This window comes from Schistocerca cancellata, chromosome 7, assembly GCF_023864275.1.
Source record: "Schistocerca cancellata isolate TAMUIC-IGC-003103 chromosome 7, iqSchCanc2.1, whole genome shotgun sequence".
Taxonomy (NCBI): Eukaryota; Metazoa; Arthropoda; class Insecta; order Orthoptera; family Acrididae; genus Schistocerca; species Schistocerca cancellata.
In genome coordinates this window covers 342232635-342252177 of record NC_064632.1, presented here as the reverse complement: position 1 = coordinate 342252177, position 19543 = coordinate 342232635, and the positions used below count along the sequence as shown (strand labels likewise).

At 40.6% G+C, this 19543-nt stretch overlaps 1 protein-coding gene across 3 annotated transcripts in view; it reads left to right on the top strand.

Annotated features, from left to right (window-relative positions):
- LOC126092521 (lipase 1-like) overlaps positions 1 to 19543 on the top strand; it is a 228809-nt gene that overhangs the window by 151366 nt on the left and 57900 nt on the right. For 2 of the 3 annotated variants that reach the window (XM_049908148.1, XM_049908147.1), the window contains exons 5-6: positions 4931 to 5089; positions 11721 to 11805. In XM_049908148.1, coding sequence (XP_049764105.1) covers positions 4931 to 5089; positions 11721 to 11805 — 244 coding nt within the window. The remainder of the gene's footprint in view (positions 1 to 4930; positions 5090 to 11720; positions 11806 to 19543) is intronic. The other variant, XM_049908149.1, reaches the window with a different exon arrangement.

Sequence of the window (19543 nt, the reverse complement as noted above, 5' to 3'; positions counted from 1 at the left end):
GCTTTATACTTGTTCAAGATCTAGGCTTATAAGATCATTTGATCAGATATTAAAAGTAAATTTTAATGTAGAAAAACCCCCTGAATTAAAAACATACAAAAGGCTTTCTCAAAGTCAAACCTGCATCCTGTTAGGTTAAACAAAAATCTAAATGCATTACAACTTGTATAAACTTGAACATAAGACAAAGAAATAGCTAGACACATTTTAATCCAAATCTCCATGAAATGAAACCCTTACATGAATCTTTGTATTCAGCATTCTGGTTTGACCTGAAATTTATTCCTTTGAAAATCCATTATTCCTATCAAACCTCAAATTTATTCTGCACTTAAGTATCTGCACAGGCATAACAATTACGTTACACCACACGGTCAGCATGGATCCTACACAAATCAATAGTAGCTCAGTAGTAGCTGTGGGACAGTACCCTGTGAGAGGAAAATGAACCCACCTTGCAGGTCAATCTACAGGCAGACAAGACCCCAAACCCATGAAGAGACAGGCACAGGAATGACTCAGCATGCAGCAGGCACAGACAGCTGATGGAAAACACTCAGCAACAACACAATGCATGAAGTGCAAGCCAACATCTGCAGTGGTTTAACTCTAGGTAAGCACTAGCCCACCTGGCCTACTGCCACCCACAGGTAAACATCTCCACCAGTGACTCTACCCATACTGTCACGTGTGCCCTCCCTCCTCTACTATCCTGCTGCACTATCCATGCCAACTTGTCTGTCACCTCCATAATGTCTACGGGCAGAGGTATTAAATCCCCTCTTAAAATGTCATTTAGAGCTGGGAATGACCAGGCTTGTCAGGTTGTGACCTCTGTCACAGAACTGGAGATGACCATGGAGAACCTGGCAGCAAACAGACCTCCAAAGGTAGCAATGACAATGTAGCTGGATCTGCTGGAAGAGCTCAGTGACTGAGTCAATGGTGGGTCCACTGGCAGCAATAGATGTGACACCACCTCCTTCAGCAAGAGAGGGGGGGAGGGGGGGGCAAGAGGTAGAGGAGGTAAAGGGTGGGTGGGGGGAGAAGGGTGGGGACCAAATCCATGGGCTCCATATCGATATTGGTAGGTGCAAGTGTGAGGCTCACTGGGAGGTGAAACTGCAAGTGACTGGAGTACAGTGGAGGGGGTGGCAACAAAGAAGCACGCCACTGCAAATAGCAGCCCTCACCTGAGACAATGTCATGGTCAACCCTGCCACCCTGTTGATCAGAAGCCCACAACGATGATGTCCCGACAGGTTGTGGGTGCATTGATTACATGGTGGGTCAGCTGCTCTGTGGTGAGATCCACCATAAACAATTACCAACTTTTGTGGCCCATCAGCAGACCCAGCAACCATCCCACCTGCTGGGTAAAGGACCAGGCCCAAACGACTGCCCCATGAGGAAAATTCAGTGGTCCACAGTGGTCCAATGTAAGCAGCTCAGGGTGCAGCAAATGCAGGAGACCCCACATATGCCACCCATGCAAATGTTCTGCTAGACTGCACCCACTGACTGGTACATAGCCAAAAAGTTGACATTGCATTGTCATGGGAAGAGTTAGAAATGGACTTCTTCATTTGGGTCTTAAATGTACACAAGAAGCTCTTCACCTACAAGTTAGAAACTGCATGGAATGGGGCGGTAGTCAGATGCTAGACACCACTGTGAATGCAGAAGTTCTAAAAATCCTGTGACACAAATTTCCTATCACACGAAAGTCCTGGGAGATGTGTCAGTGGCAAAAATAACTGGCAATGCCTGAATAATGGCAGTCAATAAGGAAGAATAGCTTGCCTATGTGCAGGAAAATGGACAACTGCATTGATCATTAACAACCACAAGCTGCCCAAAAATGAACCAGCAAAATCAATGTGCACCCTATCTCAAGGGTGCCCTGGATGTGGCTGAGGAGAGAACAGGTGCAACTTGCAGCCTGGTTCTGTGCTCAAGCCCCACTAGTTTGCACCAGACATTTGATGTCATGACCAACCATTGGCCAGCAGACGTAATGTCATGCTATTATCTTCATAAGAGTCATACCCCAGTTTGATACATGCAGCAAATGGAGTATGCAAGGCCTCAATGTCTGGTGAATAACCATTTGACAGCATGTTCCTTTGTGGCAAGCATGAGGAACCTCTGGAAAACACTGAGCCATCCACATAGGAGGATAAATGTACAGCATGTTTTGTACTTTATCCACTGCAACTGGACAATCAAAATGATTTTTCCAAAAAGTGGGTCAGTGACTGTGGCAGTTGTGACTTCATGTGCTGTCAACGGAAAATCCAACAGAATTTGTTTCAACAAGTTACCCAGTGGAAACACAAGAGCCTCTTGCTGACTGAATTGATTACATCTGAAATACTGGTTAAGCAATCAACAAAGTTCATCAAAGGAGAGTTCCTCAGGCTCAGTGGAAGGCTTTAAATTTTGGACAAATTCATATGAACCCATGATTCTGGATAACAACAAGGCAGTCTTATCAACTGGCTCAATGATATGCCTTACCTGGCAAAGCAGCAAGAAACGGTGCAAGTAATTCTCTCACCTTTCATTTGACTCACTGAAACTGGCAAATGGCATCCAGGAAGGTAGGGGCTCTGAAGAAAACTACACAGTGAGTGCCTGGCCCTCCCCACATCTGCAAGGCAAGGACATGAAGCAACTCCGAATACTGATTTATCAACTCCTGCACTCGTTCCTGTTGTTGCTGATGATGCTGAAGTTGTTGATGCTCCTTCTGTTGGTGCAACCATTTCTGCCAGCATTGCAGAAATGCTGGATCCATGGTGGCCAAAGTCAACACTAGGAGAAGGGGGCGAAAAAAATAGATGTATCATGGGCATAAAAGTGTCCCATTCTCATGACCACTTTAGAAACTGCACAGGTATGACAACTTCGCTACACTATACGGTTAGTGTAGATATTTCACATGCTGATAGTGGCTTAATAATAGCTGGGAAACAGAAACCCTTGAGAGGAAAATTATCTGCCATGTAGGTCAATCTGCAGGAAGCAGAGAGACCAAACCCATGTCAAGACAGCCACGGGAATGACTTAGACATGGCAGGAACAGATGGCTAACAGGTAAGCACTTCGCATCAACTTACAGCATGAAGTACAAGGTGAGGCCTGTGATTGCTCAATCTGGGCACTGGCCCACCTGGCCTACTGCAACCCACTAGGAGGTCTGACCATACTACATGCACTATCGTGTCGTGTTCCCAATGGCAGCTTGTCTGCCTCCACCATGGTGTCTGCTGGTGAGGACACTAAATGCACTTTATGCAGAGATTTCAATTGCTTACATATATAAGAAACTGCTTGAAGTTACTTTTCTGACCTATCCATCTCTTTTACTGATTGATCACTAAATCACTCATTGACGAAGTATTAATTATAAGCATAACATCACAACCATTAAAAAAAGTTTTGTATAAGACAAAATGTGAGTATTTTTATTTATTTATTTGTTATAAAATTTACTGAAAGAAAACATATGATGACATGTAAATAACATTTTGCACTTCTTCTTAATATGATATTGGACTTTTGATCATCTTCAACAAGCTCTCAACATTTTAAACAACAAAATCACATCACAAACACTCTCATGTATCATCATGCCATTGTGAAGATGCCCTATTAGCCAAATGCTGCGTTGACAGTCCTCGTCAGCTGTCCAGGTCCACTGGTTCATTTTTCCACTGCTTCCAGCCTTGGACTCCTCCTCTGCACATGCATAATAGGTCGACCTCGAGTAGGCTACTGGGTGCCCACTGCACGTCATTTATGTCTGTCACCATTGTAGCTCCACCATCTTCACTCAACCAATGTCTTGCTGTTCATTGCCACACATCCAACAATCATGATGGGTTCAGCAATATTTTTAATGAAGCATCTCAAACAGCACACACAAATGATATTTAGCTATTCCGGTACACACATATTTACAGTGTTGCATTGAGACCATGGACTGCTCCCAAAGAGCCTGGAAAACAAAGATGTTGATATGTGACTTGGATGTTGGTCACCATACAGTCTTCAAGCTACTGTCTTGTTTTATTTATTTCTGTAGATGAACTGGTGTGTTTGTTACCTTGTTCTTTAATACCCACAACACCTTGCGGAAATAGATCAGCAGAATGATTCTGACAGTCTAGTATCTCTTGCTGCAATTTATTAATTAACTATTTCTGATACTGAACAAAAGCTGACCTCTCTTCTCTGAACTTCTTAGCTGTACTACTCTGCATTCCTTTCAGTTGTCTATTTGTACATTTTAGATTTCCTCAGATTCAATCAGCAAAGTCTTTAGCAAAGTTAGCTTCGCACTATCATTACTATTAATTCTATTTTACAGCAGAACACTTAGCAAGATTAGCCTGCACTTTCTTAAGGTATTCTAGATATTCTTTCTGTCAGCTGCAAAAGTAACTGCGTCATATTAGAAAGATCTTCATCCTCTGTATTGTCTACATCTATTTCCTGTTGGTTATTCTTTGACAGCACTGTGGAGGCACTCTGATTCACAACCTCTAGTGTACTATTTGTATCAATACTACCCACTTTTTGGCATGGAATGTTCCTTTCTGGGACCTTCCAGAAGGCTAGTGATATGGTACCAACCAGAAGTGGGAGTTATAATTGATTATTTAGTAAGGGTATCAACAACAGGCCCTTTACAGGAGTACTGTAACTGTTTTTCCCCTTTACTGCAGATGTTCATCCCATGTTAAAAACTCTTGAACACTAAATAGGAATGTCCAATTGTTTGCGTTATTCTTGCTCCTCTAAAAATCTCCCTTCCTTCTAGTCCTTGTTTTATTTGTGCCCTCCTGCGTTATTAAATATTTTTTTTCTTTGTAGTCTCCTCTGAGTATCTAAAATGATACCACATTTGTAATTTTTGTTACAGAAATATGTAGATCAACATGGCCCATATGAGATACTCCCCCGTTCCAAGAGTTTGCTGATGTTACTTGATAGGCTGTGCAGTGTCCACTCTCGTTACCTCAATGTCTGCAAACTTATCATCAGCATCACCACACAGAAAGAACCACAAGACATGAATAACGTAAGTTCTCATTTTTTTAAACTCATTATTACGATAAATTCCTGGTTTGTAGGATTGTCCAGCATCACTTTCACTTTCCACACTTTTAATTATGTCAATTCCATGTAATCCACTGCTTATGTTACTGTTAATGAGGAAAGCAAGCTTCAGCAAAAATGTAGTACAAAATGCCACATTTTGAAATACAATCAGCAAGTGAATCTCAAATTACAACACCAGATAATGAATAATGAACTTTGTGGAGGAATTGTCCCACATAAATGAAATTTTGTTCAAGTGTACACACTTTAAACACTGTGTATCATCAAAGGAAAATCCAGTCAACAAAACTAACAAATAATGTGATAGAACTGCTTGCCAGTACTTTCAGAAGGAAAAATGTGTATTGCTGGTGATGGATATACACAAAAATAAGTGATAAATTTCCTAGCTTTCAGAACTAAAAGTTGCTTTTGTGGGGAGGGGAGAGGTATGGACTGGGGAAGATTAAAATGGGACAGTTCACACTGTCAGTGGAAAGTCTCAAATAGCACATCTAGTACCTCTACAGGAAGGAGATGGTCATCAGAATACGTGAGTTTTAAATTCTGTAGCAAGAGAAACAGGCTGTTGTGCTCCCTCACATTTTTATTGAGATATTGGGACCAGCAAGATTTACTGACGTTCACCAAGTTTACTTATTATATAGCCTCTGCGTCCACCAAGAGTATTAAACAATGACCCAGCATGGCACTGCTGAGAGAAAGAATCCATTACACAAGGCAAGAAGAAGATAGTCTCCAGCAGCTTGTTTCCACTTCATCTGAAACCTCGTCACATCTGTCAGCAGATTCCTGAGAATGGATGGACAGTGTTGCATGGTTGGTTGCTTTCAGTCTGGATGTGCCAGCAGACCATAATGTGTCAAACTTCCAAGTGGCATCGTCTTACACAAAAATAGAGCACTTGCCCATGAAAGGCCAAGGGCCCCGAGTTTGACTCTTGGTCCGGCACACAGTTTTAATCTGCCAGGAAGTTTCACATCAGCGCATACTCCACTGCAGAGTGAAAAACTCATTCTGGAAACTTGTAATCTTGTTTGTCATTATTGTTGTTATGCACTATTAGTCTTCTGTCACTAGTTATAGATGTTGTTGTTGTTGTGGTCTTCAGTCCTGAGACTGGTTTGATGCAGCTCTCCATGCTACTCTATCCTGTGCAAGCTTCTTCATCTCCCAGTACCTACTGCAACCTACATCCTTCTGAATCTGCTTAGTGTATTCATCTCTTGGTCTCCCCCTACAATTTTTACCCTCCACACTGCCCTCCAATACTAAATTGGTGATCCCTTGATGCCTCAGAACATGTCCTACCAACCGATCCCTTCTTCTGGTCAAGTTGTGCCACAAACTTCTCTTCTCCCCAATCCTATTCAATACTTCCTCATTAGTTATGTGACCTACCCATCTAATCTTCAGCATTTTGAAAGCTTCTATTCTCTTCTTGTCCAAACTATTTACCGTCCATGTTTCACTTCCATACAATGCAACACTCCATACAAATACTTTCAGAAATGACTTCCTGACACTTAAATCTATACTGGATGTTAACAAATTTCTCTTCTTGAGAAACGCTTTCCTTGCCATTGCCAGTCTACATTTTATATCCTCTCTACTTCGACCATTATCAGTTATTTTGCTCCCCAAATAGCAAAACTCCTTTACTACTTTAAGTGTCTCATTTCCTAATCTAACACCCTCAACATCACCCGACTTAATTCGACTACATTCCATTATCCTCGTTTTGCTTTTGTTGATGTTCATCTTATATCCTCCCTTCAAGACACCATCCATTCCATTCAACTGCTCTTCCAAGTCCTTTGCTGTCTCTGACAGAATTACAATGTCATCAGCGAACCTCAAAGTTTTTATTTCTTCTCCATGGATTTTAATACCTACTCCAAATATTTCTTTTGTGTCCTTTACTGCTTGCTCAATATACAAATTGAATAACATCGGGGATAGGCTACAACCCTGTCTTACTCCCTTCCCAACCACTGCTTCCCTTTCATGTCCCTTGACTCTTATAACTGCCATCTGGTTTCTGTACAAATTGTAAATAGCCTTTCGCTCCCTGTATTTTACCCCTGCCACCTTTAGAATTTGAAAGAGAGTATTCCAGTCAACATTGTCAAAAGCTTTCTCTAAGTCTACAAATGCTAGAAACGTAGGTTTGCCTTTCCTTAATCTTTCTTCTAAGATTAGTCGTAAGATCAGTATTGCCTTACGTGTTCCAATATTTCTACGGAATCCAAACTGATCTTCCCCGAGGTCGGCTTCTACTAGTTTTTCCATTCGTCTGTAAAGAATTCGTGTTAGTATTTTGCAGCTGTGACTTATTAAACTGATTGTTCGGTAATTTTCACATCTGTCAACACCTGCTTTCTTTGGGATTGGAATTATTATATTCTTCTTGAAGTCTGAGGGCATTTCGCCTGTTTCATACATTTTGCTCACCAGATGGTAGAGTTTTGTCAGGACTGGCTCTCCCAAGGCCGTCAGTAGTTCCAATGGAATGTTGTCTACTCCGGGGGCCTTGTTTCAACTCAGGTCTTTCAGTGCTCTGTCAAACTCTTCACGCTGTATCGTATCTCCCATTTCATCTTCATCTACATCTCCTTCCATTTCCATAATATTGTTCTCAAGTACATCGCCCTTGTATAGACCCCCTATATACTCCTTCCACCTTTCTGCTTTCCCTTCTTTGCTTAGAACTGGGTTTCCATCTGAGCTCTTGATGTTCATACAAGTGGTTCTCTTATCTCCAAAGGTCTCTTTAATTTTCCTGTAGGCAGTATCGATCTTGCCCCTAGTGAGATAAGCCTCTACATCCTTACATTTGTCCTCTAGCCATCCCTGCTTAGCCATTTTGCACTTCCTGTCAATCTCATTTTTTAGACGTTTGTATTCCTTTTTGCCTGCTTCATTTACTGCATTTTTATATTTTCTCCTTTCATCAATTAAATTCAATATTTCTTCTGTTACCCAAGGATTTCTACTAGCCCTCCTCTTTTTACCTAATTGATCCTCTGCTGCCTTCACTACATCATCCCTCAAAGATACCCATTCTTCTTCTACTGTATTTCTTTCCCCCATTCCTGTCAATTGTTCCCTTATGCTCTCCCTGAAACTCTGTACAACCTCTGGTTCTTTCAGTTTATCCAGGTCCCATCTCCTTAAATTCCCACCTTTTTGCAGTTTCTTCAGTTTTAATCTACAGGTCATAACCAATAGATTGTGGTCAGAGTCCACATCTGCCCCTGGAAATGTCTTACAATTTAAAACCTGGTTCCTAAATCTCTGTCTTACCATTATATAATCTATCTGATACCTTTTAGTATGTCCAGGGTTCTTCCATGTATACAACCTTCTATCATGATTCTTAAACCAAGTGTTAGCTATGATTAAGTTGTGCTTTGTGCAAAATTCTACCAGGTGGCTTCCTCTTTCATTTCTCTCCCCCAATCCATATTCACCTACTACGTTTCCTTCTCTCCCTTTTCCTACACTCGAATTCCAGTCACCCATGACTATTAAATTTTCGTCTCCCTTCACTATCTGAATAATTTCTTTTATTTCATCATACATTTCTTCTATTTCTTCGTCATCTGCAGAGCTAGTTGGCATATAAACTTGTACTACTGTAGTAGGTGTGGGCCTTGTATCTATCTTGGCCACAATAATGCGTTCACTATGCTGTTTGTAGTAGCTTACCCGCATTCCTATTTTCCTATTCATTATTAAACCTACTCCTGCATTACCTCTATTTGATTTTGTATTTATAACCCTGCGTTCACCTGACCAAAAGTCTTGTTCCTCCTGCCACCGAACTTCACTAATTCCCACTATATCTAACTTTAACCTATCCATTTCCCTTTTTAAATTTTCTAACCTACCTGCCCGATTAAGGGATCTGACATTCCACGCTCCGATCCATAGAATGCCAGTTTTCTTTCTCCTGATAACGACATCCTCTTGAGTAGTCCCCGCCCGGAGATCTGAATGGGGGACTATTTTACCTCCGGAATATTTTACCCAAGAGGACGCCATCATCATTTAATCATACAGTAAAGCTGCATGCCCTCGGGAAAAATTACGGCCGTAGTTTCCCCTTGCTTTCAGCCGTTCGCAGTACCAGCACAGCAAGGCCGTTTTGGTTATTGTTACAAGGCCAGATCAGTCAATCATCCAGACTGTTGCCCTTGCAACTACTGAAAAGGCTGCTGCCCCTCTTCAGGAAGCACACGTTTGTCTGGCCTCTCAGCAGATACCCCTCCGTTGTGGTTGTACCTACGGTACGGCTATCTGTATCGCTGAGGCACGCAAGCCTCCCCACCAACGGCAAGGTCCATGGTTCATGGGGGGGTAGTTATGGATATTTGATCAAAAATTGATATTTATAGATGTAGAGTGTGTATATGTATGGATTGGTATTTTGTGTGTGTTTTAAGAGAGAGGAAGAGAGTATATGTATGGTTTATTCTGTGGGGAGGGGGGGAGGTATTGTTGGTTACTCAGTGCAAGTTGTAGAATGTTGAATATGGATGTAATAGCTGTCAAAGAGTGGTTGAAAGTTTTGTTCAGCTGATTTGAGTTTTGGTTTATATGTTTTGTGGAAGGGTTCATGGACAAGTGAGTGGAAAGGAGTTGAGTAGTATTATTATTATGATATTTATCCTCTTTTAGAGTGTTACTGTATTATTCTACTTATCTATGTAAACAATGAGTTGTTTGGCATGCGTACTTGATCATTCAACAGGATTTTCTTTTCTGCTTTGGTTTTCTGTATATGGTGATTTTCTTGCATGGTAAGAAGGTGGTTTTTTATTGTTTATTGTAATTATTTTCCTGTTTTCTTCTCTAGCTGTTGGCTTATGATTGTGTACTCTTAGGTGTTCCATGAATGTAGAGTGGTTTGTCCCATACTTTTCAGGCCTTCATGAGTTCTTTGTATCTGACATCAAATGTTGTGCCTGTTTGTCCTGTGTACCTATCATCACAATTTTTACACTGTAATTGATATATACCTGCTTCCTAGTATATGTCTCAGTTTTTAAAAATCAATGTTAAGGTGTATTTTTGAATAGAACTGTCTGTTGTGCACACTATGTTTATTTCCAGTCCTTTGAAAAAGTTGGTGATTTTATGTTGAGTTTGTGTTTGTATGTCATTGTGTATCATCTTGTGTTTTCTCTTATATTTTCCTGATTATTCTGTGTAGTCTGGGAGAAATAAAATACAGCAAAAAAAGGTGGTTTTTATTTACAAAACAAATATTTCTGTGCTTGCTGAGGAGGATGGCCACAAAAACAAACTTGTTACAGTCTCAAAATGGCGTATAACAAAAGTGTGTGAATTCCCCCATAACAATATGCCATATTTCAAATGGGTGTGGAAAAAGGCAGAGTATGCACTGAGCAACAACTTATCACTAACACAAGTTCTTAGTCCACCCAACAAATATGTCACTGGTCCCATCTTAATACAGATATAATCAGATGATTATTCTGTGTTAATTTTGAGTCAATTTGGTCCCAAGTAGTTTAGCTGAAGCACAGTCATTGCCATCATCTTTAATACATAAACTAAAGAGAATATTTACAGTTTTTCATGATTATATGCAGTTCATTGATTTTGAACCACTTTCTGGCTCTGTGAGATGATCCCTACTCCTTCTTTAAAGTTCTTAAGTGTTTCCCAGCTGTAATAAAAGTGGTATCATCTGAGTAGGGTGTGGATTTACACAACATAGTGCAGGGCAAGTCATTTATATATATTATGAAGAGAAAAGATCCAAACAGAGAACCTTGTGGTGTGCCCTGTGTGATACTCAAGAAATTTGACTTCATATTGTTGAACTGTACAATATGTTTTCCTGTCACTGAGGGAGGACCTGATCAGAGATAGTTCTGAGCCTCTAAAATCATAGCAGTAGAGTTTTTCTAGCAATATTCTATGGCTAACAGAGACAAATACCTTACTGAGATCCATGAGGACAGTATTAATAGGTAACATTGATTCAAATGATGATAGTAGAAATGAAACAATATTTTAATCTGCTTTCATGTTGATAACCTCGACCTGAAGCCAAGTTGACAGTTACTAAGAATATTATTCACAGACAGATGTTGCCCGATTTGAAGACGTATGCAATAAAACAATTATTACACTACTTTTAAAATGATGGGTACAAGAGAAATTGGATGCCAGTTATTAGGACAAGACTTGTCACTTTTTTTGTGCAGAGGAACAGTAATGGTCATCTTTAAGGTTGAAGGTAAACAGCCACTGACAGACATTTGGTTTACAAGATATCATAGTGGAGAGACCATAAATTCTTCTATTAACTGATTCTATAACTCCTAAGCCACATCTTCATGAAGGTAAGTAGATGAATGAAAAAGTTATGGATTTGTAGTGTGTGTTTCTATGTTTCCATTGTACAGTTTTTCTCTATCTTGCTTGAAGATACAATCTGTCATTGTCTTCACAATTTGATATCTGTAAATAAATACCTTGAACATAGGTGTAGTGTGTATTAAGGTTTTAAAAGTTAACATCACATATTAAATATGCATCAAAATTGTTTACAGTCAAGACTGTCATTTGATATTGCACACCTGGTTGCTGGAGCATCAGTATATTCAACAATACATTTCACACAGCTAATAAAATCAGGTGAGCATGACATATTGCCTCACAAACATAATATTTAAAGAACAATATTCTAATTTTTATGCCAGTGATAATAACCACAGAATTTATAATTATTATGGTTCCCTGCATATTTACCGTTTTGTCTGGTTTGTAGTGGAGTTCTTTCAGATCAGCCAGATAATGTTTCTTATCTATAATTAATTAACATAAACAATTAAAAGGTGTAGAGACAAAGAACTCCACAGCAAATGAACAGGATAGGAAGGTATCATATGATAGAAGATGTAACAATATATTTTAAATATACGTATAACACTTGCATGCACAATGAATGATCTATACTGCAGATACCATTACAACCTCAATAAGTATCTTCTCTCACTACTAAATAACTAAAGGTGAATAATGATTTAAACAAAATAATTGCAAACAAATATGGTACAACCTAGTCTGAGTAATATTAATTGATTTTTTTGTTCATATTGGCAGTTTGGAGGTTTTAAGGAACCTGATATGTAACACTCTGATAAAAGGCATTGGTTTCATGGTTCTTCTAAAATCTATCACAATAGAAAATAAACAATTTTAGGACAGTAAAATTAACTACTGAATTTTGCCTAATGCACATTATTTTCCCATTTCTCAGATTTTTTGACGAAGTGAAATACAATATGGCACATAACACTCTGAAAGCTATTATGTTTGTGTTTAACAAAGGTCAGGTAATTCTCATAGTAATCTTCAGTAGTTTCTGCCATAATGAAGTATCCAGAATTAAGTCTCTTTCTTTCCCTTTTTCAACTAATTTTGAGACTTCAGCTAACATGGACAGAATGGAAATCCTACAAGCTTATGGCATGGTGAATAGAGAAGAATTTTGTAATAAACAGTTCAAAAAGCTACACATCTCACTGAAGTTACTTTGTGCCAGGAAGGGCTCTCAAGAAGGCAAGTGTCCAGGCATCGCAGAGTAAACCAAAGCAATGTTGTTTGGACAAGGAGGAGATACAGAGAGACAGGAACTGTGGGTGACATGCTTTGCTCAGGCCGCCCAAGGACTACTACTGCAGTGGATGACCGCTGCCTATGGATTATGACTCAGAGGAACCCTGACAGCAGCATCACCACATTGAATAATGCTTTTTGTGCAGTGACAGGACATTGTGTTACAACCCAAACTGTGTGCAATAGGCTGCATGATGTGCAACTTCACTCCCTACGTCCATGGCGAGGTCCATCTTTGCAACCATGACACCATGCAGTGCGGTACAGATGGGCCCAACAACATGCCGAACGGACTGTTCAGGATTGGCATCATGTTCTCTTCACTGATAAGTGCAACATATGCCTTCAGCCAGACGATCATCGGAGACATGTTTGGAAACAACCCGGTCAGGCTGAACGCCTTAGACACACTGTCCAGTGAGTGCAGCAAGGTGGAGGTTAACTGCTGTTTCGGGGTGGCATTATGTGGGGCCAACGTACGATGCTGGTGGTCATGGAGGGCACCGTAACGACTGTACGGTACGTCAATGCCATCCTCCGACATAGTGCAACCGTATCGGCAGCATATTAATGAGGCATTTGTCTTCATAGACGACTATCTGTGCCCCCATCGTGCACATCTTGTGAATGACTTCCTCCAGGATAACAACATTGCTAGCATGTTCTCCAGACATGAACACTGTCAAACATGCCTGGAATAGACTGAAAAGGGCTCTTTATGGATGGTGTGACCCACTAACCACTCTAAGGGATCTATGCCAAATTGCTGTTGAGTAGTGGGACAATCTGGACCAAGTGTGCCTTGATGAACTTGTGGATAGTATGCCACAATGAATACAGGCATGCATCAATGCAAAAGGATGTGCTACTGGGTATTAGAGGTACTGATGAGTACAGCAGTCTGGGCCACCACCTGTGAAGGTCTCACTGTATGGTGGTACAACATGCAATGTGTGGTCTTCATGAGCAATAAAAAGGGCAGAAATGATGTTTATGTTGATTTCTATTCCAGTTTTCTGTACAGGTTCTGTAACTCTTGGAACTGAAATGATGTAAAACTTTTTTTGATGAAACTATAATTATATTGGATCTTTTTAGAGAAAAATATTTTTAGTGGCAGTCTGTGGAATGGTTAAGATACTGGACTCAGTTTGGGAGGAGTCAGATTCAAATTGTCATTCAATGATCGAAATGTAAGTTTTCCATGGTTTACTCAAATTATTCATACAAATGCTTCTATGGTTCCTTGAAAATACCATGGACAATTCCTGCTTTCATCCTGTTCCAGCTGAACTATTGCACCACAGTAATATGCCTTACATAGCAACTAATTTTATAGCAACTACTTTTACTGTTCCCAAAAGTTGCTTGTTTTCTAATGTGACTGACTGTAGAAGAACCATGAAACCATTGATTTTTACCAGAATGTTGCAGCTCTGATGCCATATAATATTTGAAACAAAAAAATCTGTCAGTATTACTCAAATTAAGTGCTATATGTTTTCAATGACTTTGTTTACATCATTATTCATCTTTTGTTATTTGATAGTGATAGACGGTACAGGGTGTTTCAAAATGATTATATGGGTTTTAAAGCTTTGTAGCATTTATTTCATTCAAACTATAATTATAAATAGTATATCAAATGACACAGCAACCCAAACAGTTTTTCATTCAAGGGAGCACCATTCATCACACCTCGAATTGATAGGTGATTTCCTCCCAAACCTTGATCAGTGTGTGTGGAGTAATTGTCCCAAAAATGCTGTTTCTAAAGTCAGGTAGATCAGACAATAACAGAGGCACTTACACATGATCCATATGAACCCCTAAATGTAAAAACTGCATGGCATTAGATTGTGTGCGAATGTGGAGGCTATGCAAAATGAGATCTGTCATCCTGCCTCTTGTAGCCAATACAGCAGTCAGGTACAACATCAATTAACCAGTCACATACTGAATTAAACCAGTGAGTTGGCATACCATCTTTCTACGAAATAAAGATCTGTGGTTCAGCCATAGTTCTGGCACATCAAGATAAGATACACCAGTTACAGTTGCTTCACTGCAAAAGAAAGGCCTGCCAACTTCCTGCCAGGTTATGGTGCAACAAACATTCATTCAGGAGAGTCTCATTGCAACTCTATTATCTCATGGGTATTTGCTGACCCCCAAACATGTATATTGTGTGCGTTTATATTTCCAATTAGTTGAAATATTGATTCATCACTGAAGACAACACAATCCAGAAAATCTTCAGAGTCAAGCTGCAACATTTTGATTGCTGAGTTGGCCCACGAACCATAATCTGTATGCTTTTAGCCTGTAACATCTTCAAATGACAAGGACATAGTTGTAAGTGTCTTCTCAAAAGTTTCCACACAGGCACAACTGGAATTGCTAATCCACAACTAGACTGCCAAACTGATTTCTTGAGGCTACGTGTGAAAGACTTTCACTCATTCGACACATACTTGGTTGATCCATATTCTTCCCTTTGCACACAAATATACAAGCAAAACTATTTGAGGTACTCTGTCATTTAATGTATTATTTAGAATTGTAAGTTGAATGTAATAAATGCCACAAAGCATTAAAACCCCTATATTCATTTTGAAACACCCTGAATTTAATGAGTTTTTAGCAACACCTGTAAGATAAAATGATTATTGTCCTTGCACATTGGTAAGATATTAAGCTCAAATTTTCTTTGATATTCAGAGACTAAGCTGCCAAATCAGCATCATAAGCAAAAAATATAAATTTATGAATGTAAGTTGTGACATTTATGTTTCATTTACTCCTCTGCCCATACTCAGAGGTATTAATAGAAACACAGATCAATGTTCCAAACATATATAACATTTTGAAAGAGAAAATCTTGAGTGTATTGTCCATATATCTAAAAATAAAATTATTATGAAAAGGACAGATTGCTACCCCAATATAGAGAATATGCTGTGTCACAGAGAGCCACAACAAAAAGTCTGTTGTATGGTTAACCTTTGTCCAAAAGGCCTTCTTTCGAAATACTTTATTGTGCCTGTCTGCAACTCTTCTATCTACATCTATATTTATATCTATACTCAGCAAATCACTGTGAGGTGCATGTCTGTGGGTTTTGTACTGATTAGTAGAGTTTCTTTCTGTTCTGTTCACATATGGAGATGGGAAGAATGATTGTTTGAATGCCTTTGTGCTTGCAGTAATTATTCTAATCTTACCCTCACAATCCCTATGTGGGCAATATGTAGGGGGTTGTAGTATATCCCTAGAGTAATCATTTAATGCTGGTTCTTGAAATTTCATTAATAGACTTTCTCAGCATAGTCTACATCTGTCTTCAAGAGTCTGCTGGTTCAGTTCCTTCAGTATCTCTGTGACACTCTCCCACGGATTAACAGACCTGTAACCATTCATGGTACCCTTATCTGTATATGTTTAATAGCCCCTCTTACTCCTATCTGGTAGACAGTTGGGCAATATTCTAGAACTGGTCACATGAGTGATTTGTAAGCAATCTCCTTTGCAGACTGATTGCACTTCCCCGGTATTCAAACAATAAACTGAAATCTACCTCCTGCCTTACCTGTGACTGAATCTATATGATCATTCCATTTCATATCCCTACAAAGTGTTAGACCCAAGTATTTGTATGAGTTGAGTGATTCCAACAGTGACTCATTGATTTTACAGATAGGATACTACATTGTTTTCATTTTGTGAACTGCAAAATTTTACATTTCTGAACATTTAGAGCAAATTGCCAATCTCTACACTAAGTTGAAATCTTATCAAAATCTGGCTGAATATTAATGCGGCCTCTCTAAAATAGTACTTCAATATAGATAAGTGCATCATGATTTGCAAAAAGCCTGATTTTACTGTTAATATTGTCTGCAAGGTCATTAATATACAACATGAACAGCAAAGGTCCTAATACACTTCCCTAGGGCAAACCAGAAGTTACTTCTACATCTGACAATGATTCTCCAACCAAGATAGCATGCTGTATCCTCCCTACCAAAAAGCTGTTTCTCAACACCACTGACGCTAATACTTATTTCATTCATCTTTTCAGTGGTACGAGGTTTAAATATAGGTAGTTCTCAGTTAAGTATTTCAGCTTTTGCTTCGTTACCCTCAATTTCAATTCCTGGCTCATTCACAGTGGACTGGACACTAACTTTGGTGCCACTAGCAGCCTTTTCATATGACTAGAATTTCCTTGGGTTCTGAGAAAGATCACTTGACAATATTCTGCTACAGTAGTCATGCACTCTTGACAGCCAAACACATTTCATCCAGCATCTCTCTATCTATAGCCCTACGGTTTGTTCTACATCTGTTATGCAGTAATCTCTGTTTGTTATGAAGTTTCCTTACAGTGACTGTATATCATGGAGGTTTCCTCCCATTATCTACTGTTCTACTAGGTACATATCTGTCCAGTGCAGGTCAACTATTCCTTTCATCTTGAGCCAGAGATCCTCACATTCTCCTGCCCTTTGCTGAAAGTTTCAAGTTCCTACTGAAATATGACATTTTTGATTTTTTTGTCTAGTTTACTGACCATATTTTTCTTTCTGCTTGTTTTAGTTGTCCTTTGTACTTTGGTAATCATTGTTGCCCCTGATATGGTCATCTTCATAGAGGTCAGGTCTATTTGTTGCCATTAGATCCGATATATTTCCATCATTGAGTGGGGTTCCTAATTGTCTTGTTTTAAGTAGTTTTCAGATAAGGCATTTAAAAAAGTTTCAGAGGGTGTCCTATCATGCCCACCTCTAACAAAACTTTAATTTTCCCATTTAATTGTTGCATGATTAATGTCTCCACTGATGATTATAATACACTCCTGGAAATTGAAATAAGAACACCATGAATTCATTGTCCCAGGAAGGGGAAACTTTATTGACACATTCCTGGGGTCAGATACATCACATGATCACACTGACAGAACCACAGGCACATAGACACAGGCAACAGAGCATGCACAATGTCGGCACTAGTACAGTGTATATCCACCTTTCGCAGCAATGCAGGCTGCTATCCTCCCATGGAGACGATCGTAGAGATGCTGGATGTAGTCCTGTGGAACGGCTTGCCATGCCATTTCCACCTGGCGCCTCAGTTGGACCAGCGTTCGTGCTGGACGTGCAGACCGCGTGAGACGACGCTTCATCCAGTCCCAAACATGCTCAATGGGGGACAGATCCGGAGATCTTGCTGACCAGGGTAGTTGACTTACACCTTCTAGAGCACATTGGGTGGCACGGGATACATGCGGACGTGCATTGTCCTGTTGGAACAGCAAGTTCCCTTGCCGGTCTAGGAATGGTAGAACGATGGGTTCGATGACGGTTTGGATGTACCGTGCACTATTCAGTGTCCCCTCGATGATCACCAGTGGTGTACGGCCAGTGTAGGAGATCGCTCCCCACACCATGATGCCGGGTGTTGGCCCTGTGTGCCTCGGTCGTATGCAGTCCTGATTGTGGCGCTCACCTGCACGGCGCCACACACGCATACAACCATCATTGGCACCAAGGCAGAAGAGACTCTCATCGCTGAAGACGACACGTCTCCATTCGTCCCTCCATTCACGCCTGTCGCGACACCACTGGAGGCGGGCTGCACGATGTTGGGGCGTGAGCGGAAGACGGCCTAACAGTGTGCGGGACCGTAGCCCAGCTTCATGGAGATGGTTGCGAATGGTCCTCGCCGATACCCCAGGAGCAACAGTGTCCCTAATTTGCTGGGAAGTGGCGGTGCGGTCCTCTACGGCACTGCGTAGGATCCTACGGTCTTGGCGTGCATCCGTGCGTTGCTGCGGTCTGGTCCCAGGTTGACGGGCACGTGCACCTTCCGCCGACCACTGGCGACAACATCGATGTACTGTGGAGACCTCACGCCCCACGTGTTGAGCAATTCGGCGGTACGTCCACCCGGCCTCCCGCATGCCCACTATACGCCCTCGCTCAAAGTCCGTCAACTGCACATACGGTTCACGTCCACGCTGTCGCGGCATGCTAACAGTGTTAAAGACTGCGATGGAGCTCCGTATGCCACGGCAAACTGGCTGACACTGACGGCGGCGGTGCACAAATGCTGCTCAGCTAGCGCCATTCGACGGCCAACACCGCGGTTCCTGGTGTGTCCGCTGTGCCGTGCGTGTGATCATTGCTTGTACAGCCCTCTCGCAGTGTCCGGAGCAAGTATGGTGGGTCTGACACACCGGTGTCAATGTGTTCTTTTTTCCATTTCCAGGAGTGTATGATTGGGGAACTTACATACAAGTGAACTGAGGTTTTCTCTAAAGTTCATGGTTACATCAGGAGATGTGTCTGGTGGACAATAGAAGGTTCCAATTATCATTTTATGCCCACTGCTGATACTGATCTCACATGCAGCTTCAATTTCTATCTCAGAGTTTCTTGTCTACTGCAACAAATACACTACCTCCATTTCCTATTTGCCTACTCTTTCAATATACACTTATATGGTGAGAGGTAGTCTATCATATTCATGATACTGTTGTTATTCCATCCTGGACTTTCATTGTTTAAAAAATGTGTCATCCGTTGAAAATTTAGCATCTTGATCATAAATACCTTAGTTGGTGATTCAAAGTAATTGATCACACATACAAAACAGTTGTATGACTTTCAGCATGAGTTCTGACATTTTGTCTCTAGTTTTAGTCAAGGTACTGGTGAGTGATCTGTTCAGTGAAACAGGGACTGATTTCAGG